The following is a 25,202-nucleotide window of genomic DNA, read 5'->3' as shown; positions in this document are numbered from 1 at the left end:
CTGGGTCCTCCCAGTGCACCAGGCCCGAGCACTCGTCTCATGCATCCCACCTGGGCTAGTGATCTGATTCACCATAGATAATATACATGCTGTTCTTTTGAAACATCCCACCCTCACCTTCTCCCACGGAGTTCAAACGATGATCTTTTCTTATAGATGTCCTCACTTGAAGGCAGTCAGGAGCTTCCAGAATGTAGGTGGTGGGAGGAGAAAATAAGGGCTCAGACTAGGTTTTCCTTTGAGTCCTTCCTAACTATTGTCTTTTAAGACTTAGTTATAGAGTTCTTGGTAATGTGGTTCCTGCAATAAGGGGCCCACATTTTCAAAGCACACATGGTTTGATACTTATCACTCACCTGTGGTGTTTCTGTTAAGACAAATGCCAAAGGGGAATGGTCAGCAATGGATCATAACGAAGGGGACAGGCTGAGCCAGATCTTAAAAGCAACACCACTGCCCAAATTACAACCCTCATTGCTCTGCTCTCTTCAATCCTATTTATCTTCATTGCACTATTTGGTACTCCCACTACCCAAAAATATAAATTTGGGGTGAATAAACTGAAATAATATTCTATTCCCCTCTTATAATTTAATAATTCCTTGATCATCGCAGAACTCTGAGAAGACTGCATTACAGAAACCTGTTTAACCAGGCGTTTCTCCCTGCTCAGCACACTCACGTGTATGCCTCACCTTAAAAGTGCTCCTTTCAGTTGGTAGGAACAACTGGTACAGCCACTGTGGAAGTTCCTTAAAAAACTAAAAAGACTGTTACCACATGATCCAGCTATCCCACTCCCGTGCATATATCCAGAGAAAACCATAACTTGAAAAGATATATGTATTGCAGTATTCATAGTAGCACTATTTACAGCAGCCAAAATATGGAAGCAACCTATACATCCATCCTCTGTCACAGATGAATGGGTAAGGAAGATATGGGGTGTGTGTGTGTGTACATACACACACACTGGAATTAATACTCAACTGTAAAAAAAGAATGAAATATTGCCATTTGCAGCAACATGCATGCATGCAGAGATTATCATACTAAATAAGCCAGAGTTAGACAAATATCATATGATATTTATATGGAGGTTCTAAAAGAAAATTATACAAATGAGCTTTTATATACAAAACAAATAATTTTGGTTATGGGATAAAGGGTGGGAAGGATAAATTAAGAGTTTGGGACTGATATATACATACTACTTTATATAAAAGAGACAACCAACATGAAGCTACTGGGTAGCACAGGGAACTATACTCAATATTATGTAATAATCTCTAAAGGGAAAGAATCTGATAAAAAGTAGATATGTATGTATACAAAATGGGAAAGGGGGAATATTAAATAAACATATAAATTGGGGTTTGGGATTAGCATATACACACTGCTCTATATAAAACAGACAATGAAGAAGGTCCTACTGAATAGCACAGGGGATTATATTCAGTATTATGTCAAAACCTTTTGGGGAAAGAGTCTGAAAGAGAATAGATATATGTGTAACTGAATCACTTTGCTTTATACCTGAAACTAACGCAACATTGTTAATCAACTATGGTATAAATAAAAATAAAATTTAGACAAATTTTAAGGACTGGTCCAGTGTTTAGGAATTCTGTCATCAACTATTTGTGCCTCCCCTGAGCAAGGGAGACCTTAATATATCCATCAGCTGATCTCAAGCATGTTTCCAAGAATAAGAAGCTGCAGATTTAAGTATAATGAGCTGTTTTCACATTCTCCTATAGAACAGGAGTTGACAAACCTGTGGGCCAAATCCAAATCTGTTTTTGGAAAAGCAGTTTCATTGAATCAGTCACACCTGCTCATTTACCTATTGTCTACGGTTGCCTCCATGCTACAAGGGCAGAGTTGAGTCATTGTGACAGAGACCTATGGTTCACAAAGCCTAAAATATTGTCTGACGCTTCACAGAAATAGTCTGTCAACCCCTGAAACAGAAGAACAAAACAATAGAGTTTAATCTTGCCAGGCCTAGGGTGGTCTATCAGCTATACAACAGCAAGCTCCACAAGTACATGATGTAAGAATCTCTGTGTTGGGAGACTCAGCCTAGTGTTAAGAAGGCCATACCCAAGCTCATAGGAACAGAGCAAAGAAACAATATTTGGAACATGAAGAGAGAAGCATCTAATAGGATGAGTCTTAAGTTCCCTCTTACTCTGCCCTCTAGATGCTTCTTGTGTCTGTGTCTTACCTTTTTCTTTCCTCTGATGGTGAACAGTTGATGTTCTCTGCCTAAGATTTCTCTTTACGACAGAAGATGCATATATATATATATGGCTTCCCTTGTGGCTCAGTTGGTAAAGAATCTGCCTGCAATGCAGGGGACCTGGGTTCGGAAGATCCCCTGGAGAAGGGAAAGGCTACCCACTCCAATATCCTCTCCTGGAGAATTCCTTGGATTATACAGTCCATGGGGTTGCAAAGAGTCGGATCTGAGTGACTTTCACTTTTTCATATATATGTATGTATGTATGTATGTATTATATGCAGCATACCTTCTAGTTACTGATCTTCTCCTGTAGATATCCTCACCTGGAGTTGCCAGAAGCTCCCCGGAATATAGATGCTGAGAAGAGAAAATAAGGGCTCAGACTAGGTTCTCTCCTTGAATCCTTCCTGACTTTTAGTTATAGAGTTCTTGGTAATGTGGTTCCTCCACTAAGGGGCCCACACTTCCAAAGCACACACGTTTTGATATTTATCACTCACCTGTGGTGTTTCTGTAAGACAAAATTCCAGGTAAATGGAATTTTGAAAGAAATATTGGTATAAAGAAAAAGATTGGTGTGTATATAGACACACCATATAAAGAAAAATTGGTGTGTATATATACATTTGGTGGTGGTTTAATCACTTAAGTCGTGTCCGACTCTTACAACACCATAGACTATAGCCCACTAGGCTTCTCTGTGCATGGGATTTCCCAGGAAGGAATACTAGAGTGAACTGCCATTTCCTTCTCCAGAGTATCTTCCCTATTCAGGGATCGAACCCACAGACTTGCGTCCCCTGCATTGGCAGGCAGATTCATATACATATTCAGCCGAAAGAAGAATGAAATAATGCCATTTGCAATGACATGAATGGACCTAGAGATTATCATACTAAGTGAAATAAGCCAGAGAAAGATAAATATGATATCACTTATATGTGAACTCTATGAAAAAATTATACAAATGAATGTATATATGAATCAGAAAGAGACACACAGACATAGAAAACAAATTTATAGTTACCAAAGGGGAAAAGGCAGGGGGGATAAATTAGGAGTTTGGGATTGACATATTTACATTACTCTATATAGAAGATAAAAGCTACAACCAACAAAGTCCTACTGTACAGCACAGGGAACTATACTCAATGTTTTATATAATGACCTATAAGGGAAAACAATCTGAGTAAAAATATATATGTATTTATAACTAAATCACTCTGCTATACACCTGAAATTAGCACAACACTGTAACTCAACTAAAACTTCAATTAAAAAGATGGTACTCAAAAAAATAAAGTTTGAGAAAATATTGGGGGGAAAAAAGTGCCCCATAACAGATAAAAGGAAGGAGTAGGGAGAGATAAGATCTAAAAGAGGATCTATTTTGCTCATCTTTTTCCTCCAAAAGGTAGGAGATCTGGAGTATGAGGATAACAAATGTGGCTTCCTTTGCCTACTGGATTAATTCCAGCTTGCCATTCTTCCCCTTCAGAAGCCCACTCCGCTTCCTTGTCTCCCTCTGTTACACAGATCTTGGAAGCAAGTCAATGATAAAGTCAAGAAAAGGCAAGAATTAGGCTTGCTTTCTAGAAAAGAGATCAATTCTTGAGGTCAGTATCTTCCACCATCAGAAGAAAAGTACGACCCCCAGTGGATGTCCTTACCTCCACCATCCCTTTCTTTCAAGGAAATAGTCTGTGCTGATTGGGAAGAAGGGAAATTGTAGTCAAGACTTATAGTCAAGGGTTAGGCAAACTATGACCCAGAAGCCAATCCTGTTGCCACCTGTATTTGTAAATAAAGTTTTATTGGAACACAACTCTTAACTCATTCATTTATGTATTATCACTACTTTTGCATTACAAAGGTACACTTGGATAGTTGTAAGTGAGGCTATATGACTCACAAAGTATAAATATTTATAGTTTGGCCCTTTTTAGAAAAAGTTTGTGAAGGTCTAGCATCAGCCCTCTCTTTGTCCTGGAACTCTTCTGCTTTAAAGATTCTTCACAATAACTAGAGAACTTTAACAAGCAGAAATGGCCCTACAAACAAAATGGCCTTCCCTATCAGATCTGAGCCACTCCTAATATGCACAAGAGGTGGTAGAAGAGGAAGGGAGGACAGTGAGTGGAGGGGAAGGGAAGACAGTGAGTTAATTTATAGCAGAATTCCGAAGCTTAGGACACAAGCCTCGCCCTTATTCTCCCCATCTAACAAAGCCATATGCCCAGCTGCCAATGAATTCACTTGTCACCATAACCCTGAAGCAGATACCCTGAAAAGGCCCAGAGCTATTTGGGAACATGAGTGTAAAGGTGAAGGAAATTAATTTGCAGAGTTAGAAATCCTTACCCTGTCCAAATAACTCAAGAGAGCTTTTCAAATACCCCAAACATCTAATGGAATGTAGAATGAATCTGACCTCATTCCTCTGCCCAGGGCTAAGCACACAGCTGAGCCTCTGAGCTCAAAATCTGACAGAACCTTGGGGCAAGGGAGGAAAGGGGCCCAGGCTACAGAAAGAGAGATCATGAACCATCACTCTTCATCTAAACCAAGTCAAACTGTGCTTTCCATAACAGCTCTCTGCCTTCACCCAATTCTGTCTGCCTCTTGGCCTCACTTCAGTGCATCATCACAGCTGTCTAGGACTGAGACTCTATGTAAGGCGAGGCCAATGAGGCAGAGCGAGTGGGAGGCAGATTGCTAGAGCTGGCAGGAGCAGGTGCTCCAGAACCTAGATCCCTGTTCATTTCCCATTCTGTCATTTCCTTTGCTGTGTGATCTTGGACACATGATGTCATACCCTGCAGTTCATGCCCCATTAAAGTGAAGAGAATGACAGTACCTACAACCTAAGACGCTATTAGAGATGAGATGACATCTTATGGATAAAGAGCCCAGCTAATAATAACAAGCTGGCATATTATGTATGCCTAATGTCATTACCACTCCCCACAATGGATCTCAGGAAGAACTGAAAATGGCACCCAGATTACTATGCTCCAAGCCTCAATCATCTGCCTGCTTGCCATCTTCACCTGAGTTGCTGAATGCAGCTGGAGAGAAACACCCAACCATGCTGACCAGACTCATTTAAAATTCACATCTGGGTGGCTAACAAACATGTGAAAAGATGTTCAACATCACTCATTATCAGAGAAATGCAAATCAAAACCACAATGAAATACCATCTCACACCAGTCAGAATGGCTGCTATCAAAATGTCTACAAACAATAAATGCTGAAGAGGGTGTGGAGAAAAAAGAACCCTCTTACACTGTTGGTGGGAATGCAAACTAGTACAGCCACTATGGAGAAGGAGAATAGTGTGGAGATTTCTTAAAAAACTGGAAATAAAATTGCCATACGACCCAGCAATCCCACTGCTGGGCATACACACCAAGGAAACTAGAATTGAAAGAGACACGTGCACCCCAATGTTCATCACAGCACTGTTTATAACAGCCAGGACATGGAAGCAACCTAGATGTCCATCAGCAGATGAATTGATAAGAAAGCTGTGGTACATATACACCATGGAATATTACTCAGCTATTTAAAAGAATGCATTTGAATCAGCTCTAATGAGGTGGATGAAACTGGAGCCTATTATACAGAGCGAAGTAAGTTAGAAAGAAAAACACCAATACAGTATATTAATGCATATATATGCAATTTAGAAAGATGGTGACAATGACCCTATATCGAGACAGCAAAAGAGACACAGATGTAAAGAACAGACTTTTGGACTCTGTGGGAGAAGGTAAGGGTGGGATGATCTGAGAGAACAGCATCGAAACATGTATATTATCAAATGTGAAACAGATCGCCAGTCCAGGTTTGATGCATGAGACAAGTGCTCGGGGCTGGTGCACTGGGATGACCCAGAGGGATGGGATGGGGAGGGATGTGGGAGGGGGATTCAAGATGGGGAACACATGTAAATCCATGGCTGATTCATGTCAATGTATGGCAAAAACCAGTACTGTATTGTAAAGTAATTAGCCTCCAACTAATTATATAAATAAATTAATTAAATAGAGTAAAAAAAAAAATTCACATGTGGGTGGCTAACAAACATGTGAAAAGATGCTCAACATCACTCATTATCAGAGAAATGCAAATCAAAACCACAATGAAATACCATCTCACACCAGTCAGAATGGCTGCTATCAAAATGTCTACAAACAATAAATGCTGAAGAGGGTGTGGAGAAAAAAGAACCCTCTTACACTGTTGGTGGGAATGCAAACTAGTACAGCCACTATGGAGAAGGAGAATAGTGTGGAGATTTCTTAAAAAACTGGAAATAGAACTGCCATACGACCCAGCAATCCCACTGCTGGGCATACACACCAAGGAAACTAGAATTGAAAGAGACACGTGCACCCCAATGTTCATCGCAGCACTGTTTATAACAGCCAGGACATGGAAGCAACCTAGATGTCCATCAGCAGATGAATTGATAAGAAAGCTGTGGTACATATACACCATGGAATATTACTCAGCTATTTAAAAGAATGCATTTGAATCAGCTCTAATGAGGTGGATGAAACTGGAGCCTATTATACAGAGCGAAGTAAGTTAGAAAGAAAAACACCAATACAGTATATTAATGCATATATATGCAATTTAGAAAGATGGTGACGATGACCCTATATGCAAGACAGCAAAAGATACACAGATGTAAAGAACAGACTTTTGGACTCTGTGGGAGAAGGTGAGGGTGGGATGATTTGAGATGTATATTTGTATGTGTATTTGAAATGTATATTATCAAATGTGAAACAGATCACCAGTCCAGGTTTGATGCATGAGACAGGGTGCTCAGGGCTGGTGCACTGGATGACCCTGAAGGATGGGATGGGGAGGGAAGTGGGAGGGGGGTTCAGGATGGGGAACACATGTTCACCCATGGCTGATTCATGCGAATCTATGGCAAAACCACCACAATATTGTAAAGTAATTAGCCTCCAATTAAATAAATAAATAAAATTCCCATCTGGGGACTTCACTACTGGTCCAGTGGCTACGATTTTGCACTTCCAATGCAGGAGGCTGGGGTTCAATCCCTGGTCAGGGAACTAGATCATGCCACAGCTAAGAGTCTGCATGCCCCAACTAAAGATCCTGAGTGCCACAGCAAAGGTTGGCATAGATAAATTAATAAAATGTTTTAAAAAATAAATTCACATTCAACAACTTCAAGCAGCCCTCAGTGCCCTCCAGGAACCGAGCACTGTTGCCAACCACCTCCCCGCCCCAACCTTTTTCACTCTCAGCTGATAACCTTGCTTCTTATTTCACTGAAAAATAGAACCAGGAGAGGATTGCCACGCAGCCCAGGGCTGCAGTGTGCACAGCAGCATCTGCCGGGTGTTCTCCGCTTGCACAGACATCGCCAAATTATCCAACCCCAAAGCGAACATGGCCACTCCATCCTTCCGCCTGCTCACAAGCACGATCCAGGAGCCACCTCTGACTCCGGTTTTCCTCTCCACACTTGACAGCGGCTCCATCCACAAGTCCTATCAACAGTCCTTCCAAACTCATCAAGACTCTGACCAGCTCCCACCACTGCTCACCGTGGCCCTGCCGGCTTACACTGTCACAACACCGCAGGCGCAGCACCCTTCCCATGACGTCTGTTCACATCACCCAGAGTAAGGGGCCTATGGGCACTGGTTGGCACACGCTGAGGCCCCCCACTCTGCTCCTTGCCACCCTCCACCCCTCTGCCTCCAGGACTCCTGCCTCTGGGCCATTACATTCGCTCTTCTCAATGCTTAGTAGCTCAGTGGTAAAGAGACTGCCTGCAGTGCGGGAGACCCGGGTTCGATCCTTGGGTCGGGAAGATCCCCTGGAGAAGGACATGGCAACCCACTCCAGTATTCCTGCCTGGAGAATTCCAGGGACAGGAGAGCCCGGCAGGCTACAGTCCGTGGGGTCACAAAGAATTGGACACGACTGGGTGACTAACACTTTCATTTACGCTTGGAAAGCCTTTTCCCAGATACCACTGAGATGCACTCATTTCCTCCAGGTTCCTGCTCCAGTGTCTCCTTCTCAGGTGAACTTGATCACTCGCCCTGTATAAATAACCCCGCAGGGCTCCCACTACCCTTTTTCCACTCTTTTTTTGTTCTCATTTTGTCACCATCTAAAATATCTTATACTTGTTGTCACATAGCAGAAACACAACACTGTAAAGCAATTCTACTCCAGTTAACAAATAAAATTTAAAAATCCAAAATGAAAAATATCTTATGTACTTACTCGGCTACCCAGTCTCTTCCCCAGCACTGGGAGGAAAGCACCCCAAGGGTATTCTGTTCATGGCTTTATCCCAAAAACAGAACCGGCATTCAATAAATACTCACTGAGTAAAAGGCTGAATGAATGGTGTCGTCTAACTGGGCTAAGAGACTTCCCTGGTGGTCCAGTGGTGAAGACTGCACTTCCACTGCAGGGAGCATGGGTTCAATCCCTAGTTGGAAAACTAAGATCTCGCATGCCACGCTGCATGGCAAAAAATAAATTAATTTTTTTAAAAGATACTGACCAAAAGTAAATAATAAATAGGCTTAGAAAATGGGAATCCCCTGCTTACTGGGCTCTGTTCTATGCCACCATCTGTGTAAGCGAGTTTGTTTAATCCACATGTGCCATGTAAACTGCTCACCAAACCATCTTGAAGTCCCAAGGCTGAGAAGGCCGTGCCTGGGCTAAGAGCCAGAACTATCTGATTCAAGCCACATTTGCACTGGAAGAATGAACAGCTCCCATCCAAAGAGGAGCTTCTCACAGAGGAATCATTTTTTTAAATATTAATAACTAACACCCTCTTAATGTGTTTTCCCTGCCCCTCCAGGTTCACGACTACCTCCGCAGCAAGCTGTGCTCCCTCTATGAAAATGACTGCATTTTTGATAAATTTGAGTGTGTGTGGAATGGGTCAGACAGGTAAGAAAGGTCTGGTGGCTGGGAACCTTCCATGGGGGGCCGTCTCCTTGCACCCACCCTGGGCCATGTGTCCTAAGGGGGTACAACCAAAGAGCCATCAGAATCGGCCCTGAGGCCTGGCAGGGCTGCACCATGCGGCCCACCGGGTGACCTCGAGGTCAGGTCTGGAAAGGAACAGGGGGTGGGTGAGACCCTGGACTCCTCTTTCAGGAGGAGTCTGGCTCAGGTGACCCATTAGCCTCACAAAAATCCTACCTTATACAGGCAAGACCCTCCCATAGCTGGGTCCATATGCCTAAAATGAAGCTCCCCTGGCAAATTTTGAGGATGAACCATTCCAATGACTGTAAAGCGTGCTGTCTGGATGGGAAATTATCCCTCGAGGCTACCAGTAGAGACTGGCCTAAGGCCTGGTGGTCATGAGCTGAATTCTCATCAGCCTCATTCATCCTGTGCCCTCAAAGGGATTTATGACTATTGGAGTCCTTTGATTTCAACAGTACTTCCTAGTACCTCCCCGCAGTTTCTTTTTGGCTTGACAAATAGATGCTGCTGTGATTTCCAGGAGAAGCCAGCACAGGCTACCAGGGGCTGTTCCTTAGTGAAGGCAGCACCAGCAGTCATACTGAAAAGCAGGGGAATTCTATCACTGCAAAGCACTCAGAGAGGCGAGCTTCTAGTGAGCACAGACTCTACCTCTCTGACCCCTGTTGGGTTTTTTGGAGCCAGTAATCCAAAACCAGCCTTCCACTCAGCAGGCCTAGAAGGAGTCACCACGTGGTAGACGACCCAGATCACACCACCCAGTTGGTGGAGGGCAGAGGGCCAGGAGCAAAGCAACTGTTACTTAGTGGAAAAAAGGCCTTCAGGGGAAAAGTAGTTATCCCTGCCCTGTTATTTTGTTTATTTTCATTTCCATTGGTCATTTATTCATTGTTCATTATGAATAGATTTTTTAAAATATTTGTGGTTATTATTGTTTAAGTTCCCCTTCTATCTGAACCAAGATTCAAAACCTATACTTACTCTAGGTACTTTCACACACATAGTGATTTTTCAGTTCTGACCACAATCCATCAAGATTGCTTTCACTGTCCCCATTTTAGAGCTGAGGAAACTGAGGCTCAGCCAGATAGTAGTTCAGGAGCTTGGGCAGATCACTGTAAGTAGTAGAGACAAGAGGAAGAATTTAAATCCTAAAATGAACATTCTTTCCACCACATTACAGTTTCTTTCCATAACCGAGAAAATGTTATTCTTGGTCCAGATAAGGTTGAGATTACTTCCCCCCCCCCCCAAAAAAGACTTTCTCTTACTATTTAAAAACAAGTCGGGTGGTGGTAATGGAAGCAGAGGTCAGTGCGTGGGAAGCAGTAAGGCCAAGTGACTTAATGCTTGTGCCCCGGAGTCTGGCAGATGTGGGCTGGAGGCCCAACTTGGCTACTTACTGGCTGTGTGACACTGTACACGCACTCACTTTTCCTCCTGTGTAAATCCTTTAACATGGAATGATGGAAAAGGAAGTGAGGGTAGGGGTGAAGCACTCAGCACCCCTCGTGATGAGATAATAATTGCTCGCCCTATGATAGATACACACATTTCATGGCATCAGTTTCCCAGGCCAGGGTAACAAAATCTAGCCCTTGATTAATTTCCGGGACAACTAACAAATACCCAAAAACTCAGCCCCCTGGCCGTGGCTCACTCTTGTCGGTTCTCCTTCACCTTCCTCTAACCCAAGACAAGAAGATGTGATGTTCTCCCATCCTAACCAGCCAGTCAGACACTCACCCACAAATGAGGCCAAGCCCACCTCTCCGGGGGTCAGCCATAAGAGGGTGCTGCTCGAGGGACATTATGTTTCCCTTGGCCTGTCACCTGTCAAAACTGTCACCATTAAGTAGAGTTGGTCCATGGCTTCTGGGAGGCTCTTGGCACGCCCTGCTGTCTTCATCAATGGGAGATACTCCTAGGAACAGATAGCTCTTGTAAGAGGGTAGGAAACCATCTGTCAGCCCACTACAAAGGCTTATTTCCTCATCCCACATCCTTTTTAAAATTCTCATTTTTGTTTACTCCCTCCCAAGACTATGATGAGATCCAGTTTTTAGATAAGTTTTCAGAAAAGGCAGAATGTCGATCTAGTTCGTAGCAGGAAGAGGACACGATGTCAGCATCCCTCGGTACTGATGCGAGAAAGCCTTATCAGTCGGGCAGCACAGTCCCTCCTACCACCGCCATGCTCGAAATGAACGCGATACAAGGACAGCTGTTTCCAGTGTTCCTACTCTCATGACTTGACTGCAGCCTCAGAATCCTGATGTGAAGGAGGTGGGCTGGGATCATTAAAACCACGAGACTGACTTATGGAACAAAATAACCTAAAGGAATCTATTGATAAATAACAAGGAGGGCTGTCATCACCCTTCACCCAGCCCAAGAGCTTGTTTGCCTTAGTGCTTCTAAAGTCGACAGTCACACTACAAAGCCTGTTGCGGTTTTTGGTCTCTTAGCTGTAGAAAGTCTATGTCCATGGCACTCAGTCACTCCCTGTTTCCTCTCTGCCTTGCAGTGTCATCATGACAGGCTCCTACAACAACTTCTTCAGGATGTTTGACCGAAACACCAAACGCGATGTTACCCTTGAGGCCTCGAGGGAAAACAGCAAACCCCGAGCTATCCTAAAACCACGCAAAGTGTGCGTGGGGGGCAAGCGGAGAAAAGATGAGATCAGTGTCGACAGTCTGGACTTTAGCAAAAAGATCTTGCATACAGCTTGGCATCCTTCAGAAAATATTATAGCAGTGGCGGCTACAAATAACCTATATATATTCCAGGACAAGGTTAACTAGGAGGACAAGTTATTACTTAATAATCTCACATACTGAATACTAGTCAAACACGTTTTTAAATGTTTCTTTGGGTGTTCATTTGATGCATCGACTTTTAATTTCCCTCTGCAGGAGACAATTGGAATAGAAGTCCATGGAGTCCAACCTTCCCACATCCCCAGTTCTAAGAAACTTTTGTCAAACCCAGTAGGTTCTGGGACACTTCTGTTTAGAATCGAGAGCTGCCAGCTAACAGTAATTCTTCCATAGTTGACTTGAATTTCTGATGCTTTTATTGCCCCGTTTTCTCTGGTGGGTCCAGTGTTTTGTTTCTAGGTGTCTGCTGAGATAAAATGAGGTTGTCTGTAGTATTTAAAGAGAAAAGAGATAAGTTTTTTTTAATTAAGCAATTCCATTTGATTGAAAAAAAAATTCAACGAAAAATAAACACTGTTTACTCTTAGTGAAATTCTCCTTCTTTTGTGACAAATCAGAACCAGTCAGCAACCCCATGTCCCTACAGCACTTTTTTTTTCCCCATTTTCTTTTTCATGATTTCACTTGAGCCAGAGATTTATTTCACAAGGCTGCAAAGAGGATGCAGAATGAGAAGGGGAAAGGACCACAGCAACAGTGCTATATTCTGTTTTTGTAAGCGCCATAGAAACAGCCTGAGAATTTGGCCAGGAAGCCCCCATGAATGCTTCAGGGGACATCAAGAGAACACTTTGCTTCTCAGAGTTAGCTTGGCAGGGCCCTGTGGGGCCACATTCCATCTGTCGCTTTGTTACTCTTGCTTTTTGTCATTTTAAATGGCTCCATATAATCCTCTACTTACACGTTCCTTGGCTTTTTCCCTTCACCCTTTTCCAGCTTATTTATTCCCTTGACTTCTAAAGGCCGAGTCCTTGTTGTTTATGATCTGGCTTCTAAATGCAGCAGTAAGCTGAGGGCTAGGGCCCCTCCCTGAGAAAATGTATCTCCCAAAGCAGCCCGCGCCCCCTTCCCTGGGTTTTGTAACCCAAAGTAACACTCCATTTATCTCCACTACAGCGAGAACAAAAACAGCCAATGGAAAACGCTGCTCTGTAAAGGCTATTCAAGTGCTTCTGACCCACCATAAGTTTACCACCCAGAAAAACAGACCAGAGGGCTCTCCTGTAGAAATGGAATATGGGGGAATCAAGAAGCTCTGACATCAAAGTGAAGTCTGCTTGAAACTGTAGAGGCTGGTTCATCCTCCCCCCTCCTGCCCCCTGCCCTTGAGGATTCAGACATGTAACTTCCAGAAGTTTCTCTGTGACGCACCTCTGGGAAGGAGACGAAGTTAATTCAAAAGACGGAGAAATTTGAAACGGAGGCTCAAGGAGGAAGTGGGCGGTTCTCCAGGCCGGGCCTGGGCTCCGAGTCTCCATTCCTGTCACCGTGACTCATCTCCCCGGGCTTGCATTTAGTGACTAGGAAATGGCTTGAGATGAGGATTTTCCTTTTAAAGAGAAATTTTCTTTCACTTTGTATATTTATTAGAAGTCCCAGCTTTCAAGTGTAATTTGTTTTGGAAGAGAGAAAAATAGTGAAAGAACCATCTTTCAGTGCTAAGCTATTACCTACTTAATAACAGTTTTTTGGCAAGGAAATAACTATCTACTTAAGCAAACAATTTTGTAAGATGCAGCTCAATTTCAGAAACGTTAAAATATGAAAAAGTACGTCTCAAAACTGAGAGAGCATGTGGAGGAAGACGTGCTTTTTTTCTCTGTGTTTATCTTTCCTGAAATAAAAGTCCTGGTAGAAACTCTCTGGGCAGGATTCCTGGCCTGATGGGGACCAGGTTCTTGGAGGAGACCCAAGAAAGCCACAGAAACTTCTCCAACTCACAGAGAATCATGGTAGCAGGACAGACAGAAGGACCAGCAGACTCCTGTCCTGAGCTGACCATCAACTTCCTCACGGCCTTTTCTCTGCTTCCTTGAGACTCAGCCCCTCTATCTGTACCAGTTGACAGGATGAATCATTGTTCCTCAAAATTTAGCGTTGACCTACCTCTATACTGTTACTCATTTCACACTTAAGTCACCTTTTCTAAAAGCAAGACATAGCCTCCTTCCAACAAAGAATGTTCATGAAATGTCAGCTTCAATGTTTTGTTCTAACACTAAAAGAATCACGTAACCATTAATGAAACAAACATGTACCCATTCACCAACTACAGGCAACTTGTGAACCCCAAGATGCATGCTTACCAATGGACAGTAGTCCACAAATTAGGAGTCAAGCTTGCTTCTCAAAACACATGCATGAACAATTCTGCTCACAGCTTTAAGGGGTTCACAGGCCCACCTACAGCCTTTCTGTGGCCTTCACCTCAAAGCTCCTACACTAACCCAGTGCCCTCAGCCCACAGATGTACACTTTGAGATATACAAAGTGGGAGGAATTTGCGGAAGAGATCAAAGCTAAGAAGAGAGGACCACCACCTTCCCCGTTACCCCAAACAAAGGAGGTACCAGAGCCAACATCCTCGACTCGTACGTGGAAACAGGAGGGGAAGGCCCTAGAGACCAGGCCTCGGCAGCAATGCCCACCACCCTGCTTTAGCAGTGACCTGCTCTGTGCTGGTTATGGAGCCAGGTGTTTACACCTGCCATCTTCTTCCACCCCAGTGCTGGTGATCTTCTTGGCTGATGGTGCCTAGAAGTCAGTCCCTTTTCCAGCTGACACTCAGAGTTATGTGGAAGCTGACTTACCACCTTTTCAACAGCTTCTTGGGCCCTCAGATCCCTGCCCTGCAGCAATAGTCTGTTCCTGAGGCAATAGTTCATTCCTGATATTTTAACAAGCAATTTGAAGGCTGAACTTTGGCAGACATCCACACTTTCACTTCCAGAGGAAGAAGATGAGTTTGAACAAAACAAAGAAGACACAAGCAGCATGCAGCAATGGGGTGTCCATCGGTGAACGGGCAGTAGGAACCCCTAAGCTTCCTAACTCCTTAAGGTCTGGCTTCTGCCTTCAGTCTTCTGTCAGGTACTTGGGGGGCGGGGGGGGGGGTGGGGGTGCAGGGGAGCATCTCTCAACCTCTCATTGGTCTTGTAATTAACTCAACATGCATTAGGCAACCCAGCACATGTAAGGTGAAACAGTTGTCAGTGAAAGAAACAAAGGCGATACTACAATTCTTTTAGCTCAGTGACCCGATGAAGCAAGTCAGCTGTCTCACATGTATTTCCTTTGAACCTGCAGGGCTCATGATAATAAAAGTTAGACCCTCAAATGCTTCATCACTGACAATGTTGGAGACCATTTCCCTTCCTTCAAACCTACAGAGCAACAACCCAAAGCTTCCCTCTGAACCCCCAACCCTGGCCCCTATTCTTTCCTCAGCCCCTCTGCTGACTGCCTCCAAGAGTCAGGAAGGCCCTAGTAGGCCTAATAATAAAGCTTTGGGAAGACACTGGAGTCCACAGCCTGAATGAAGGAGGCCTTACTAATTTGTCTTCTTCCGTTATGGCCGTGTGCAGATGAGGATGGTGTGTTTTAACACTACCCTCAAAGACACAGCAGCCCCTGGTTCACCGCTGGGAAACAGTCACACACTGTGCCTCTTGTCACACCTTAACTGTCCTCTTGCCCCTGCATTTCTAAGTCAAGTGCAGGAGCCACTTTCCATGGGAATGACTCGCCTGGTCAATGGAAAGAACATGGATTGAGGGGACAGGAAATGCAGATCCTGCTCCTGGCTCTGTGGAGTAACTGGGCAACCTGGGCAAGTCATTCAGTGCCTACATCAGTCACATCACCTGTAAAACGGTCAGAAAGCCATCAGCCCTCGCTCATGGGATGATTATGAGGGACACAAGAAACTCATTTTTTTATAACTGTTTTAATAAGCTTCAAGCCCCACAGAATAGTAACAGCAACAATATTCACTGAGGACATATGACTGATTTCTCCTCATCTCCTTCTCTGAACCCCATGAGATCCATGCCAGGGTTACTTCCATTTTTGCCACTGAGAAAACAGACTCAAGATTTCAATGTAGCCAAAGGCACATAGCCAGTAAGTGGTAGAACCAGGTCTCCAACTCAAAGTTTCATACTCTAAAGCCAGAGTTTTTAAAATACTGTTTCTTATATATGAGGGTAGCTAACACTTACCAAATGTTTACTATGGGCCAGGCTTGGTTCTACAAATTTCCCAAGTATTAATTCATTTACCTCCGTAACTCTAGGCACAGATACATTATTGTTCCCATTTTACAGATAAGGGAACAAAGAGATGACATAACTTGACTAAATTTGTACAGTTCACAAGTACCAAAGGCAGACATTTTGATCAGAGTTCTTATCCTCTCTCCCCATCTCATATGTGTATGTGTGTGTGTGTGTGTGTGTGTGTGTATAAAAAGAGAGAGAATATACACATATATAGAGAGAGAGATGGAAGTTACAAATTGGAAAACAAGTTCCAGTAACATCCTATAAGTTCATCAAGGTTAAATATTTATTGAGCTCCTGGTACGTATCAGCCCTAGGCACGGGGCTGCGGTTCCTGACATGTGTAAGCCACTGGTCACCACCCTCCCAGAGATGACAGCCATGTGTGTTGGGGACATATTTACAATGTATACAGTGCAGAAATGATACAGAGAAGGAAATGGTTAACTCGTGAGGACTGGTAGGTAAGAAGTTTCTTGGAATACGTGACACCTAAGCAGAGCTCTAACGCAGTTTTCTCAACAACGAACAAAACACATGGACTTCCCTGGTGGTCCTGGGGTTAAGACCCTGCATTTCCACTGCAGGGGCACGGGTTCAGTACCTGGTTGGGAAAGTTCCAAATGCCACGTGGTGCAGCCAAAAAAAAGAAACACATTTCTGAGAGAGAACAACATATATGATTCACCAAAGTAAGAATGAATTTGGCATGGGAGCATGAAATCAATATTTCTCTACTTCTATTAAAACACATTTTCAATTTTCCAAAACTGACCGACCCCTTCTTTCTTTCATTCATCCAATAATAAATATTTATTAAACTCCCATGTCTAAGGACTGTTTAAATATAAAAATAGATGGAAGGAAGAAATAAAAGGAAACCAATAATTACGAGCACTTATTAGGTAACAGGTGTTGGGCAAGGCACTTTTTTAAGTCCGTACAGTCACTTGATGGGTAAATGCATTATTCCACTTTTCTAGTTGATGAACAGACTCAAAATCGACACAGTCACTGTGACAAAGCCAGATGCTTTATCTAGACCTGCCCTGACCCTGATCCTGTACTTCTTTCAAGGGAATGCATAGCTACCTTGTCTTGTGTCTTTCCACTAGTGAGGATATTCACAAACCTCTCTGCAACCAAACATTACCTGACAGCTAACCAGGAAAACAAATTTGCTCTGTCACCAAAGCAGAGAGTGAGGTCAAGTGGCTCCCAGAGGTCTCCAACCCCTGACCCTGACCTTATTATTACTGTTTAACCATCCCCCCAATTTACACCTTCCACGCCCCACTGGTTAAACTGCTGGTGGCAGAACCAAGGTGATCTGTGTCTCTGCCAATTCCTGCCTCAGATGCTGTCAAAAGCAGTGATCACTGTGGGATCAGTTCGGTGATTGTTTCCAGATTCCCAGTCCACTCCCTACCCTGTCAAGCTTGATCTCTTGAATGGACAGACTATTCCCCACCAGAGCCCCTCCTGCCATCTCAGAGCTCCTGGTTGCAATCCCAATCATTTGGTTTGCTGTATTTGGTTTCAATTGAGGACAGCGTTTCTCTTGAATTCATCCTTGTGTGGGAACCCTAAAACCACAATAAAGTGGAACCAGCCACATGTCCTGGGATTCTTGCTGTGGTTAGCTAGTGAGACACATCCTTCCAGTCAAAACATTAAATTATTGTGGAAGTCAAAGGTAATCCCAGGAAGGCTGGAGCAAAAGCGAGGGGAGAAGACTATCTCATTGGCAAAGGTAAAAAGCAGTATTGGGGCACTCTGTAAGCAGTCTCTCAGTTAGGTGTGATTTTCATGCATTTATTCACCCAGTCCTCAATAAACAGTTAAAGACTGGTCATGCCAAGCCCTGTGTTAGAGTGATCTGGGGAAGCAGTCATGACAGTCTCTGTCTTCACAGGGCTTATGGTGTCATGGGAGAAGCAGGCACGCTCCCAGGCAACTATAGCAGTAGAAGATCAAGAAGGTTAAGAGCCCAGGTGTGGGGCTTCCCTGGTGGTCCAGTGGTTAAAAATCCGCCTGCCAGTGCAGGGGATGTGGGTTCAATATCCCTGGTTCAGAAGGATCCCACATGATGCACACACTAAGCCTGTGTGCCACAACTACTGAACTCACACATCACAACTTTACTGAAGCCCCCAAACCTAGAGGCCACGCTCTACACAACAAGGGAAGCCACCACAATGAGAAGCCCGCGTCCCACAACGAAGAATAGCCCCCGCTCACTGCAGCTAGAGAAAGCCTGTGCACAGCAACGAAGACCCAATACAACCAAAAACAAATAGATAAAAAATTTTTTTTTAATTTTAAAGGGCCCAGGATGCTTGCATGGATTGAAATCTAAACTTCACCACTTATAAGCTGAATGACCCTTGACAAATTAACCTCTATGTCTCAGTTACCTTACTGATAAAATAAGGGTAAAAATGGCCCCGTCTCATTAAATAGATGTGAAGATTCCTAGCCAACAATAGTCGACACATGTTTCTTGCTCGTATCCTTCTAGTACTGTACAACAGCATGGTGTGTGTCCTCCTAGGTATCTCAGATACCAGGAGAATACAAAGGAACACCACTTCACCCAGACCACAAGTTCCCCAGAGGAGGTGATGCCTACAGTAAGCCTGAAAGATAAGCGGGGAATGAGTTATCCAGGGGATTAGAGAAGGAAAGAGTGCTCCAGGTATCAAGATGGTCTAGGTAAAGGCAAAGGAGCACATGGTGTATTGAAGGAACTTAAAATATTCTGGTACGGCTGACCAATAAAAAACAAGAGTGTAGACCAAGAGAAGTAAGGGGACATGAAGTCAAAGGACAGTAATGTATGATATGAGAAACAAAAATGCATGGCCTTAGTGAGGTTTGCATATCACCAGAGGGTTCTCCAATAGCTATACTATGATCTGCTCAACTGAGGAGTAATAGTTCCATAACACAGCAAATATGAATGGTCCGGGCACAGGGAGTATACAGAAAAGCTCAGCTCAAGTGTCAACTCCTTGGAGAGGACTTTCTTGACCACCCTAACTTCCATGAGAACCAAGGTATTCTTTATTCTTCCCCTTCTGGTATCCCCAAAGCATTAAGAAGGGTCAGACTCAAAATGCATTTGTGCATGCTTAGTCACTCAGTTGTGTCCAACTTTTTGCAACCCCATGGACTCTATCCCGCCAAGCTCCTCTGTCCATGGGATTCTCCAGGCAAGAATACTACACTGGGTTGCCAGGCCCTCCTCCAGGGGATCCTTCCAACTCAGGGATCAAACCCATGTCTCCTGCATTGGCAGGTGGGTTCCTTACCACTAGCACCACCTGGGAAGCCTTCTGGTATTCTCCCCCTCTGGTATCCTCATAGCATTGAGAAGGGTCTGGCACAGCGTAAGTGCTCATTAAATAGTGGTTGAATGAGTGAATGAAAAAACAAGTGAGAAAGACAGGCAGAGCCTCTGCCCTCAGGAAGCTTACAAGCTGAGCACAGTTCCATGGGAGTTTAAGTTAAGGCAAGTTTGGTACAGGTCATCATAAGACTGCTCAGATGAGTCAAGGAATGAAAAAGAAAAAATGGAAAGTCAGTGAGCCAAGGTGTGTTCAGAGCAAGTGACCGAGCTCAGATAGCAGCCTTAGTTAATAAAGCACATGTGTGCCTGCCTGATGCATTAGCCTTCCAGGCGCAGTGAGCCTTCGGGGACCTCGCAGAGCATACAAAAAGGTTGACAGCTTGCAATCAATACCATGTTCACCGACGCAGGAAGTGACATTATCACGTCTGGGATATCACCCCCACATCCCGGCTCAAGCACTAAATATTCCCCATAACAAGGCTACGGGAAGTGACAGGACTATTACTGTTAACCCTTCTACATGGAAGCAAGAGGTGAGGCAAACCTTTCCCTGAGTGTGCTTAAAGGAAGGCAAGCCTGTTCCCCCAAAGAAACTGCTCAGAGCTGAGCCCACGCTTAACACAGCAAGACAGGGATGGGGAAGATTGGCATTTCCATTTGCCTGGGTGTCCACAATATAGAAGGGGAGGTTCTGTGGGCAACTGAAAGGCACAACAATAAATTAGAAGGCTTGGCAGGATGTGTGAGGTGTGAACGCTAGACTCACTTGCATGCCCAAGTCACTCTAATAGAAAAACAACTTGACTGCCACTCACCACCCCCGACCCAGATGGCTTTCTTATTTCACCTTTTCTGACTGTGGCATAATTGAAAGTCATATTTCATCTAGGCCGGTGATTTCCAATGCCAAGTGCAGGTGGCTTATGAATAGTCAGCCCAAATTCATCAAAGAGAGCAGCCAACAATTGCATGTTAAACAGCACCCCTTTCTCAGCAGGGGAAGGGGAGACGGGCCATGTCACATCACAGCCCCCACACAGTTCTGCTGTCGGGTCCACTGCAGCCTGCCTCCTTAGCCTCTGGGGGGACTCCAACAAGAAGAAGGCTGGGGCTAGGACAACCAGGGTTGATTTCTTAGTTCTGAGGTGCATTTATTTCATGGCAGCCTCCATTTTCCAGCCCCTCATTTCCTCTCTGACAAGATGAAGGGTATGGCTCTTAGTTTTCATATTCTTTTTGAAAAGGCAGAAAGGTTAATTAGTTATATTTGAAATGGTTCTTAAAAAGAATCAGCTGAAATTCAAAGATGGTTATATTCATTGAAGATGCGACAAACATAGAAGATTATGAAGTGTCCATCGTGGAACAAGAAAGCTCAATTCAAAAGCTAAAACTTTCCAAAGTACAGAAAGAATACCACTTCAGGAAGGGAACGTGGTTCAAAGCAGCTCTTCCCTTTGACCAGCACAGGAACAGTTAAGGAACTCCGTCGGTGTCAGATGATGTCCCGAGAGGGGCATTGCGGATGCTCCTGCAGGAGCAGTGATTACAGCTTTTCCCTCTTCTCCAGCATTAAACACATGATGGATTTTTCTTAACATCACACACACACAGCCTCAACGTCCCGCTAACAGACTCCCCCCTCTCTCGTAGCACCATCTCTGAATTTGTGATCCTTCCTCTAGGAATGGTGGATGCTTCCTTGCTGATTAAGGACACAGCCTGGAAACAAAGACTGTAAATCTGCTTTATTGTATTTTATATCAGGACTGGAGATCTATTTACAAATGAAAACCCCACTGACCTGGTTGATAATAAACTTACATGACTCCACATAAGACTGTAACAACTCCTTTTTTCACCTGCTTGTGATATTGCTTACTTTGAGTGGAATAAGTGTCCTGGTGATGAACAATAATTGAACATTATTGGTTGTGGAGACATTTCAATTGACTGAGGCACTTTCACAACCAGAGAAGTGATGCCAACTGCCCGAGTCACTCCAAGACCAACACTGAAACCAGGTCTTTGGAATCTCTAAGATCGGCCTTATTTCATGGTTATTTTCCGTTTTTTTCCATGTGCCTAAAACCAGTGAGTCAACTCAAACCTAGATCAAAGGTCTTGGTAAGATATTTAATTCCTACTCAAGGAGCATTTCAGCATTTCTGCCGCAGTGCCAAAGACCGTTTCCCCAGGGGTGCTCAGAAGACTGCCTCATACCCAGGTTCCCGGTGGCAAGGCTGGCACAGATTCGTATAGGTAGATCCACTGCATTTATTCACCACATTACACGTTACTTACCTACACGAGTAAATGCTATCATGCGGCATAGCAGAATCACATTTTAAATCAATTATTTCCAAAAATTTTTTGAAGATTAAATGCTATCAGTTATTCATGCCTGATCATGTGCTGCAAAATAAGCAATGTAGGTAATCAAGGCATGATTCCTGTCCTCAAGGAATACAGTCCAACAGAAAATGAAATTCCAACAGGTGACTTCAGTATGACATGGCTAAAGTAATGGCAGAGATGTGTATAAGTGATTAGGGGTGTACAGAGTTAATGAATATGATCTCCTGGAGATGAAATGAAGTTCAACCCTAGAGGAGGATAGGGCAGCCAGGGGACCACAGACATGAGCAAAGGCACATGGCTGAGAAGCTCCACCCGTCTCTGAGAACTACTATCAGGTTGATTTTGCTGCAGACTCTGACCCAGAACTGCTTGGAGTGCTTATGAGAGAGCAAGGCCCAGAGTGCAGAAGGCCACTTAGAGAACTTAGATGTCCTTAGCAGCCAATGGAGTACCACTGGAAGATGGATTTTAAGAAGAGAAGGGACATGGTTGGAATTTACATTTCCAAAGATCCCTCTGGCAGCTGAGTAAATGACATATCTGAAGTAGACAAGATTGAAAACAGGAAGTTGTTGCAGTGATCCAGGAAAGCAATGAGGAGGGCCTAAATTAGGGATGGAGAAAACACTGAAAAGGTGGGATCAACATAAGGTAGAGACTGACTTGATGAGAGCAGAGAGAGATGTTAAACATGCGCAGGTGGATAGCTAAGGTGATCAGCAATGGCATGACCAGAGTTAGAGGCTAAAGGAACGGGAGAGAAGGGTTTAGGGGGAGGAAAAGAGAAAGCTGAAGAGTGTAATTGGGACACAGTGAACTCAAGGAGCTATTAGGATAGCCAAGTGAAGGGAGAATCCCAGCAGACATCAAGATAAAAAGATCTGTGGCCAAAATGTCACTGATAAGATGGAGAGGTAGTCACTCGTGTGTTCTGGCCTTTATGGAGGGGATGACATAGGGAGAAAGTAGAGAGACATTATGTTGGCTGAGAAGAGGGTCCTGGGGAGCAGTATGTTGAGGAATAGACAGAGGCGGGCAGCCACCCAAGCTATAGAGAAGGAAGCAATGAAGTCATGAGAGAACTAGGGACAAAGGATATCGTGGAGAAAAGGGAGTAGAGCTCCCCCATTGAAATATGCACTTCCTATAAATCTATGTTAAAAAAAAAACCAACAACCTAATGTCCATTGACAGATGAATGTATAAAAAAGATGTGGTACTTTGTTACACAGAAATATCAAATAGAACATTACAAAGTCATAAAAGGGAATGAAATTGGGTCATTTGTAGAGATGCAGATGGACTTAGAGTCTGTCATACAGAGTGAAGTAAGTCAGAGAGAGGAAAACAAATATCATATATTAATGCAGACATATGGAACCTAGAAAAATGGTATAGATGACCCTATTTCAGGGCAGGAAAAGAGACGCAGACATAGGGAACAGATTTATGGACACAGTGGGGAAAGGAAAGGGTGGGACAAATTGAGAAGTAGCACTAATGTATAACACTACCATGTGTAAGATACATAGCTAGTGGGAACCTGCAGTATACACGGGGACCTCAGCTCCGTGCTCTGTGATGACCTGGAGGGGTGGCATGGGGGTGGGGGGAAGCAGACTCACAGGGAGGGGATGTGCATACATAAAGTTCACTCACTCTGTTGCACAGCAGAAAATGAACATAACATTTTAAAGCAACTGTACTCCAATTAAAAAAAGAGAGAGAGAGAAATTCAGCAAAAAAAGTGGGTAATGGATTTGAAGGCAATTCCCATATAATATCCAGAAAAATTAATGAACATAAGAAACATTCTCCACTAGTGATTATGAATGGCCACAAAATGGTTGCAAATAGAAGGGCTGACACTAACAAGCATTGGCAAAGCCTTGGCACAACTGGCACGCTCACACACTGCTGGTGAGATTATCGATCCACCACTTTGAAAAGCAATTGTGGCACTATCTACTAACATTGGAGATATTCACATCCAGTGACCTAGCAACACATTCTAAGCATACACCCAGGTAATTTACGCACATGTACAGCAAGAGGCAGTTCATAGCAACACTATTTCTACATGTTAAAATTAGATAAGAACCCAAATGACCCCCAATAGAACAGAACAGTATGTTCCTCTTGAAGTATGGAATTCTATCAAAAATAAGTGAACTACAACTTTAGCCAACAACATGGATGAATTTTACAAACAGCAGGTTAAGTAAAAGAAATCAAACAAAAAATATTTGCTTCATGAATACAATTATATACAATTCAAAAGCAATTTTATAGATTCACAAACAGGCAAAACTGAACTATAATGTTTATGATGCATACCTAGGTAGTAAAACCATAAAGAAAACCAAGGAAATGGTTATTATAGAATTAATGACAATAGTTATCTTTGGGCAAAAGGTGTGACTAGGAAGAAGCATTCAGAGGACTTTTGCAGAGCTGTATGTATGCACTCAGTCATTCAGTCGTGTCCGACTCTTTACAACGCCATGTGCTGCAACCCACCAGGCTCCTCTGTCCATGGAATTTTCCAGGCAAAGATACCAGAGTGGATTGCCATTTCCTCCTCCAGGGGATCTTCCCAACGCAGGGATTGAACCTGTGTCTCCTGCAGTTCCTGCATTAACAGGTAGATTCTTTACCACTGAGTCACCTGGGAGGCCCCTCTGAAAAACTGACACAAAACTAATTCACCATTCTGAAGAATTTCCCTTTATAATAATTCACTAAGTTTTCCATTTGTGCTTTTCAATTTTCTGTGTATTATATTTCACAAAGATTTTTTTAAAGCTAAAAGAAGTACTCAAACACTTTGACTATATGACAGTGTTACATTTTGGGGAAAACAATCCTGACTACATGCCAAGAGCCCTACAGGGCATCATTGAATCACAACACAGGGCACCACGTTTATAATGATGACTGTTAGTTATCAAGAAAATATCATGTTCATTCCATATGTGCTGCTGGACAAGGCAAGGAAGCATGAAATACATAAAAAAAGAAGGCAAGTTACAGAGGTTGCAGCAGCTATAGCTGAAAGAACACCAGTGTTCAACCTAGGAGTTGCGTGTAAGTTCAAATTCTCTCCCTTCCTTCCAGGACTATTCCTTATACTTCTCTCTTCAATGATCTTTTTCTTAACTCTCCTGAGAAAGAACAGCCACTGTTACTGTCCAGCTTCTAGTGGGGAATAAGCA

General features: G+C 43.5%; 1 protein-coding gene across 3 annotated transcripts in view; it reads left to right on the top strand.

The window, feature by feature from the left end:
* Window positions 1–12,482, top strand: part of PPP2R2B (protein phosphatase 2 regulatory subunit Bbeta) — a 477,255-nt gene extending 464,773 nt beyond the window's left edge. For all 3 annotated transcript variants that reach the window (XM_065935657.1, XM_065935674.1, XM_065935665.1), the window contains 2 exons: window positions 9,132–9,223; window positions 11,796–12,482. In XM_065935657.1, coding sequence (XP_065791729.1) covers window positions 9,132–9,223; window positions 11,796–12,075 — 372 coding nt within the window. In that variant the 3' untranslated portion in view covers window positions 12,076–12,482. The remainder of the gene's footprint in view (window positions 1–9,131; window positions 9,224–11,795) is intronic.
* The last annotated feature ends 12,720 nt before the right edge of the window (window positions 12,483–25,202 follow it).

This window comes from Muntiacus reevesi, chromosome 1, assembly GCF_963930625.1.
Source record: "Muntiacus reevesi chromosome 1, mMunRee1.1, whole genome shotgun sequence".
NCBI lineage: Eukaryota > Metazoa > Chordata > Mammalia > Artiodactyla > Cervidae > Muntiacus > Muntiacus reevesi.
The sequence above is the reverse complement of the archived record's forward strand: the minus strand, read 5'-3'. Positions and strand labels throughout refer to the sequence as shown.